Consider the following 8,384-nt stretch of genomic DNA (forward strand, 5'->3'; position numbering starts at 1 on the left):
GTTAATGCCCCTAAACCCCATCAATTTGTGAGACCAGATTGAGTTTCCAGAGCAGCGTGGAGCGTGTGGTAAAACTGTTGACTGTGGCAGACACTGCAGTTTGCTTTTGAGGGACTTCCAGACCAACATTGTCGGGAGGCTCTGGGTCGTCTTGTCTTGTGGACGAACCGTTTGACCTGCTTTTAGAAAGGGCCTGTGGTCAACCTCTGTATGACACAGATGATGCAGTGTGAAATGTGTTTATCTGGCAAAGATTAAATCACTTTTGTGTATACCTCGCTATTAGTATACTCTGCTATACTTGTAATTTATGGGATATTTGACAAATAAAAGAGGTGAAACTATATTTCTCATTTTCACTTAATGTCTGAATGTCTGATCTGGTATCTGAATTTCATGCGAGGAATCCCCTTCTCCCTTTCCTGCAAATGCTGAAGCAGCAACATTGCTCAGCCTCACTTCACAAGGCTGACTTTTCTCTGTGATATGGAAAGTGAGTCTCAGATATGTTAAATGCTTGATCTGTTCTTTGATGTTGAGGACTACACTGACAGTGTCAGTTCATGCACAGATCTTAGGCTAACAAGGATCATTTCTGACTTTATCAGGTCGTATTCATAACAACTTGTTTTTTATAATTACAATAAAGGTCAAAGGACACTCGTAAATGCTTATTCAAGCTTGAATTTTCTATCCAAGAAGCTCTTATAATTGCACTGCTCAACATTCAAGAAGGATTCAGAAATGTTTTTTTTTTCCAGCTTTAAATCTTGTTCATGACACAGCATGGACAGCATTACTTTGCTCCAGTTCACCCTCAGCAGTGTGCTTCTCACCCCTCTAAGTCAACTGAGGGTATCCTCTTTTATTGTACCTATTCTCCTGAGTCTCTTTTCCCGCTCTTGTTGGACAGGTTGATATTCTGTTTGACCTTTTAAACTACTATATGTATTTGTTTCCATTCGTTTTTTTAATACTGCAGTATTTTAGTACGCAAGTGAACTGAGACCGGGTTTTTCCAGCTCTGAAATTGAATTAAATATGGTCTTTCCATTACAATTTTTTCCAATTTGTACTCTCATTTTTTCCCCTCCTCAGATGAAGCTGTGGAACAAGTACAAGGTAACCAGTATACCATCTCTGGTGTTCGTGGATGCCTCTACGGGGAAGGTGGTGTGTCGAAATGGTCTACTGGTGGTCAGAGATGACCCTAAAGGTGAGATTGGTGGTCTCTGCAGCACGCACACATACACATGTTGGCTATTATAAGTGAATGCATCATGCTGATTTATTTTTGTCCCCTGATCTCGAGCTCCGACCTTAATCCTCTTTAATAAATGGTTAACCTTAACCCCCGACACTAACCATTCAGCCCTAAAAATACAACCTCTAAATTAGGTAATAGACATTTAAGGGTCAAAAAGACAGAACAACATGCATCCATTTCTCACACACTTGTTTAAACCACTGTAACCCTGGATTCTTGGGTTACATTCTTGGTCATCAAAACAGCAACAATTTGCACACCCTTGCTCTGGGTTCACATCAGCTTTTCTACTTTAACGTTACACCTGTCCCTCATAAAACTACTGCAGTTAGGAACATTCCCCTGAGGCAAGGGGGCATGAATGAGCAACTTTAATGTAAAAAAAAAGACCTTTTGGGGGATTTCTGGCATTTCTATTCCCCCTATTTTTATTCATTTCCAATTTTTGCGATTTAAAAAATGTGAAATAAAGAAACTGTTGAGTGATGCTTTAATATTAAACTAACATTAGTTAGAACAATACTAATAAAACCTAACAGTGTAACATAATATATTATTCCAACTGGTCTAACTACCACAGTGTGTTGTACCCAACATAGATATGTTCGATTAGCTTCAGAAATGAAAGTAAACCAAGATATTGATGAGGACAGAAGTCACACCTGCATACACACAGTCACAACACTCATTCTCTGTAATGATGTTTACCAAATGCCTGCTCAGAGTTCCCTGTGGAGATACTGCCACATCATTCAGCATTTGGACGAAACATTTTGCGATTACGTGTTTGTGTTGATGCTGCCGTAATTAGGGTGCTGGATGAATATTATAGTGTGGCCATGTTTCACTCCCTCATCTGAAAACCCTATCATTTCTGCACTTTGAAGTGAAGGCAGGGAATTAACAAGAGTGAACTTGCATTCCTTTCCCTGTGCACAGGACGTCCTCTGTGGCTGTGACTGTGAAGATCTACATTTTTAAAAAGCATTACCTTTTCAGGTCCAGCTAGGTCAGTGTGAAAGAACTCATTAGTCATGAGAGAAAAGAGAACAGCGGCTCTGTGGAAGTGCTGCGGTGAAGCAGAATGGGTTTCACATGAGGATTGTGACACATTTTGCTCACTGGCTAGTGAAAGCCAGTCCCAGCCTGCAGAATTATCATTGGCTGTTCTTCCAAACTAGATGTAGCTGGATAACCATTTAACAGGCTCCCAATTATTTTCATTTTTTTACATTTTGATGTGTTTTCATTTTCATATTATTTGAAAGGCAGACAAAGAGTAGTTTCTGACATGACAAATCAATTCAGCTACAGCTTGGAAGAGGGATATGGAATTAAGAGTTTGCTATGCATCAAGACTGGGAGGGGCATTTGAACGATTCAGGGCTCTCAGCCTTTCACTCTCCATGAAAGACCGAACTTGAGTGGCGGCAGACTAGCCTGCAGCGGAAAGATGGAGTGCACTTTTACAATCAGGACAACAATAAAAGGCCGTGTATGTGTGGTGCAAACGTGTCATTCCCGCCTAATGAATCCCTGGACAACCACGCTTGCATAAAGAGCCCATTATGATGCAGCCATACAAGGTTTTTTATGAGTACCTCCTTTTTTAGTTCCAAATACATCTCTAAAGCTTGATGGTAACAATAACGTGCGAAAGAGAGCTGGAAGGAAGTATTTCTTGCAACCTGTATTTGCTCAAGGCAACGCATTTATTAAGTGATAACTAATTAAATCATTTAAAAAATGCATTTATCTTTTTCGATAATTTGAAAAAAGTGAAGAAAATGCCAACATTTTCATCGAATGTGAATTGATTATCAATGGTCTTTGGTCATACGAAGCAGGACCTTTTGAAGATGTCGCCTTGGATTTGGATGAATCAATGACTAAAAAAAGTGTTAGTTGCAGACCTAATTCGGTTCACCAACTTACCTGACACATGTTTTTAAACTACTCTGGTGCCGTGTCCAGACGCAAATATTTTGACAACTATTTGATTTGTAATACACCTTACTATTTATCTAGCACCAACATGAGGTCAACATTTGATTGTCTACAGTATTTTGGTTTATGACAAATTACAAGTAACATTATTTTCAGCCTCATCTTATTATTATTATTATTATTATTATTATTATTATTAGCCTCCTAAACTGAAATGTACACCATGGTAATACTATACCTAGTCAAAATCAGCATTTTAACATTTTCATTGTGAGCATGTTAGCATGCTAATTTTAGCATAGCTCAGAATGGCTGTGCTTCACAGACTAGCTAGATTGATTTCTTATCTTCCTCTTAATGATTCTTTTCTTTTCCATCCATTTCTTCTCTTGCCCCCCTACCCTCTCCCAGGCCTGGAGTTCCCCTGGGGGCCAAAGCCATTTGCAGAGGTGGTGGCAGGACCTCTGCTCAGGAACAACAGGCAGACGGCAGACGGCACCTCTCTGGAGGGACACTACGTGGGAGTGTACTTCTCGGCACACTGGGTGAGTACAGGAAGCAGAGAAAAAGGACAAAGAGAAGCCTGTTTTTTTTATTTCTGGCATCGTAGCTACCAGAAAAATCAAAACATTGGGAAAAGAAAGGATATGACCAGCGGAGTGGACCAGGAAGAGACAGCAGTCAGTCAAGACTGATAAGAGAAGAGTAGCAGCAGGGTGGAGGCGACTCCATTGTGTTGGCCTGTTTACACTGACTGTGCTTAGCTATCCCTGTCAGTCCTATCACCACCACCTCTGGACCTTTTTTAAAAGTAGGCATTGGTCTCCCCACCCCAATGACATCATCCCTATTGTCTCTTTACTGCTGGACCTGCTGATAGCCAGGGAAGGTCATGACTCGTTGATGCGTGCAAGGAGGACTGTTCCTGATGAGATGCAGCAGGCCACAGGGGCCAGTCGGCTCAGCAGCTGCCAGAGCCGCAGCCTCAGAGAGAGGAGACGCCAGGAGGCTGGCTCTAACCCCAGACCCTTACGAAATTGAATAGAACAAGTCACAAAAGTCATTACAGGAGTTTATTTGGGTTTTCTTTATACACCACGTTCCCCCTGGTTACTCATGTAAATCTATCCGCTATTAAAGTAATTTTAAAAACATGAAATGCCAGTACCTAGACTTGGAATCCATTAACACAGAAGGGTTTTTCTTTTTTGGCACACATTTGCTTTTTGGCCTGCAGTGTTAAGGAATTTTTCTTTTAAGTCATTAAAATAAAACTGAAGCGAGAAGTGTAGTCACTAACATCATCAAAGAACAGCCCACATGACTAATACAAAGAAGTATTGGCACCACATTGTGCAAACTATAATACAGCAGAACTGCAATAAACTGCATTTACTTCTTTTGAGTAACAGAGGAAGTGGTCAATCAATGAGCAATGTATTGATCGACGATATGTACTTCACACTGCCACAGTACCTTTGTGTCAGTTTGATGAGTATTCATGACTGGATCATTGGAAGTGCTTGACATAATATATCCAGTGTCACATGGAAAGACATTTTGAAAATACCCAAAGTAATGGGAGCTGCTGCAGCAACCCATCATACTTGATTTTTTTATGTACTGTATTTTCACTCCCTTCAACAATCCCTTTTATCCCCTCTTCTCTCTGCATCAGTGCCCTCCTTGCCGCAGTTTGACCCGGGTCTTGGTGGAATCATATCAAACCGTCAAAGAGGCGGGTCAGAAGTTTGAGATCGTGTTTGTCAGCGCTGACAGGTAAAATGCACCAATCTAGACAAGATCATTTTTTGATACATACTGACACATCCGTCTATGTAATAAAGAGAATACTTATTTTCTATTCAATCACCATCTGTTTGGTGCTTTCCTCTCCAGGTCAGAGGAGTCCTTTAAGCAGTACTTCAGCGAGATGCCCTGGTTGGCCGTGCCGTATTCGGACGAGGGTCGCCGGTCACGACTCAACAGACTTTATGGAATACAAGGTACAAAACCACTTCCTGATCTTCAAGCTGAGAGGAGAGAGTCAAGATAAATGTTTTGTTCCAGGCTTTTTTACACCACTCACCGAAACACTGGCGCAATGGCTGACAGATTGCTTCGCTGCTGGAGGAATGTGGGCTGCTTATCAAGTTTACAGTCTTGTCCGCTACGGAAGTGCTTCGCCTCTCCCTCTGCCTCGCTCTATTTCTCCTGATTCGTGTGTGTGTGTGTGTGTGTGTGTGTGTGTGTGTGTGTGTGTGTGTGTGTGTGTGTGTGTGTGTGTGTGTGTGTGTGTGTGTGTGTGTGTGTGTGCAGGGCTGTGGATGAAATTAGCAAGAGCTGGCTCTAAGCCTCTCCTGCAAAATATGTGAGGAATGCCTGGAAGATGAGTCAACACTGCCCACCTCCCACATTTTAAATCAATGCAGTTTAGTATGGCCCCCACCTCTGTTGACTTCAGACCACATGCGCAGACAGGAACACACTCTCTCATGTACACGTATGGTCCCGGATGGTGTCTGTTTTTGATAAGACTGTCAATAGAGCACAAGGTTTTGATCAAAAGGATGGTGCGAGTCAATCACCTGTGGTCAAAGGAAGGGTAGATAACAGATACAAGCAGACATGGAGGCAGAAACGGGTAAAAAAAGGGTAAAAAAACATCCATACAACAAAGAAAATCACAGCGGGAGAGGGAGCAGTCTGCGTCATGAAGCAAACACTTACCAAAATTACCCTAATCACCTCCCACGCTGTTGCTCGTTTCCTGCTTTCCTTTTCCAACCACCTTCTCCTCCTCTTCCTTCCACACCAGGTATTCCCACACTGATTCTGCTGGACACAGAGGGTCACATGATCTCGCGACAGGGCCGTGTGGAGGTGCTGAATGACCCAGAGTGCCGGCTCTTTCCATGGCACCCTCGCCCTGTGCTGGAACTCAGCGAGTCCAACGCCGTGCAGCTGCACGAGGGGCCCTGCCTCGTCCTGTTTGTGGGTGAGTGGACGGCCATATTTGATGAAGCCTCTGCAGCTCCACATGGGGCACAGGAGCTCCGTGTGCTTGAATGGAGTGGCATTTATGTGGACCATATTGAATGTCAGACACTGTGGAAAATGCTTGAAGCGTTGATAGGTCCAAAGGTCTTTGGGAAATGATTTAGTATTTATCTATTATCTATATATATGCAAATACAGAATGTACAAAGAAAGGAATAGCAAGAGCTTTCAGAATGATATTAAAATGTACACGGACTGAAATGGACTAAAGGCCAGTTTGACAGTGATGATCCTCAAAATATAAGACCACCCTGGCCTCTTGCGGTATAACTGGATTACAAAACAAGACAAAAGACCACACTTTCTTTAATGTCCTCACTTATCTGTCCACCAGTCATCTCCACTTCCTTGCTTCCCATGCATTTTTCCTCTCCCAGGTGGCTTTTTTTTCCAGACTTTCAACTTCTTTCTGTGTCTCTTTTCTGGTTCGTTCAGACGCGGAGGAGGAAGGTGAACTGGAGCCAGCCAAGGAGCTGATTCAGCCAATAGCGGAGAAGATTATGGCCAAGTACAAAGCCAAGGAGGAGGAAATGCCGCTGCTGTTCTTTGTGGCGGGAGAGGTGAGATAAGCCACTAAAATGCCATTTCACACAAACTTGCAAAGCTAAAGTCGGGTCAATTCTTGGATGACACGCATCGTACTACTCGGTAATCTATGCGCATTTTTTGTGCTTTACTTACTGATGTGCTTTACTCACGATAGGGCATACAGTGTACCTGCTCTTAAGACAAATCGCTTTTAAAAATCATTCATCCCCTCAGCACTCAAACTTTTGAATTCTTGAAAGGCTTTTTAACTTGATTATTTATTTATTATTGTGATGCTATGAACTACTTATCGTGTAAATTGGAATGATCCACATCTCTGCTCCCGGGTGTATCTGTGTGTTTTCTTCCTGTATGTTCCTGCCTGTGTACATGACATAAGCTGCTCATAACCAATTGCCTCTTGCGGGATTAATAAAGTTGTTGATTGATTGAGATTGACACTTTGAGCAGCTAATATTCAGATTTTTTTTTTAAGGGGTTGCAGGTAAAGCAAATTAAGCTGGGAACCACTGGTTTAAACTGCCATCTTCATCTACAGCATGAACAAACTACAGTGTGTTAGTGACTGGTTGCAGTATAAGTGGGGTTGGGCTTCTATATTTGCCCTCATCTCATAATCCTTTCACGCTCACATTGCATTTTAATGACTTTGACAAACAAGCAAGTCAAACACTGGATAGGATCTTTGAGAGGAGAAACATTCCTCCACTGGCCCGGGCCAACAAAATCTCATTAGCACCAAATATGTTTAAGATTCTTTAAGAATTATAACCCAAGGAAATACTTAAAAGTGTTAAAATAATCTTGTCATTGCTTTCTGGTGGACAATTAATTTGAAGTTGTGTTTGAAGCTGTCTTTGGACTTTACCAACTCCTAAGGGATATATCTGGCTCTCAAGCTGCTAAATCTTTGTTGGCCGTCATGTTGCTAAATTGTTTGTCTGCTGTTAAGTGCTCAGCAGGTAGAGTACACTTTTATAGCTTTTTTTTGGGTTTAATTGGAAGTATTGAGAGTGTACCGAACATTGAAGGTGCGGGCTACAAAAGCTTAAACGATCAGCTAAAAACATTTCAGGTTTCAGTTCGGGTTTGAGGGTTGTTGGTTTGACATAGCGAGTAACGCTTTTCAAGCACTTATAGGATTCATTGATGATACTAAAATATAACATTTAGCCACATTAACTTTTGTTATTTGTAAGCAAGATATGCACTGATCGGGACTCCACACAGTTGAAAAATATATATGTAGTCAGGGTGTCCGCGGGGTCTTAAAAAGTATTAAAAGTTGATAAATCAATTTAGCCAAAATTAAGGCTATTAAAAAGTATTAAACGGCATTTTCCAAGGTATTAAGAAGTCCCACAGCAACGACAACATGAAACACCCTTTAATTTAATGAAACGACATGTCGGGAAACCCCCTCAAGGCGGCCCCATGCATAGCGCGCCGTAAAATGCTGCTTCTTATTTTAAGTTTCGTTGCCTTGCTCCGCTCTGGGGGTGGGGGTGGTGGGGTCCCAAGGTGGGTAGACCGGCATGTCCCAAGGTGGGTAGACCGGCAT

The 8,384-nt window shown here is 42.0% G+C and overlaps 1 protein-coding gene across 1 annotated transcript; it reads left to right on the forward strand.

Moving 5' to 3' along the window:
- Positions 1-786: 786 nt before the first annotated feature.
- nxn (nucleoredoxin) lies at positions 787-6,843 on the forward strand. The gene is made up of 7 exons (XM_010792525.1): positions 787-855; positions 1,099-1,216; positions 3,626-3,759; positions 4,893-4,993; positions 5,114-5,220; positions 6,033-6,212; positions 6,710-6,843. Exons 1-7 carry the CDS (start codon positions 787-789, stop codon positions 6,841-6,843), a joined length of 843 nt encoding a protein of 280 aa, XP_010790827.1.
- The last annotated feature ends 1,541 nt before the right edge of the window (positions 6,844-8,384 follow it).

The sequence above is a fragment of the Notothenia coriiceps genome, unplaced genomic scaffold, assembly GCF_000735185.1.
Source record: "Notothenia coriiceps isolate Sejong01 unplaced genomic scaffold, NC01 NC01_scaffold00036509, whole genome shotgun sequence".
NCBI classification, from domain to species: domain Eukaryota; kingdom Metazoa; phylum Chordata; class Actinopteri; order Perciformes; family Nototheniidae; genus Notothenia; species Notothenia coriiceps.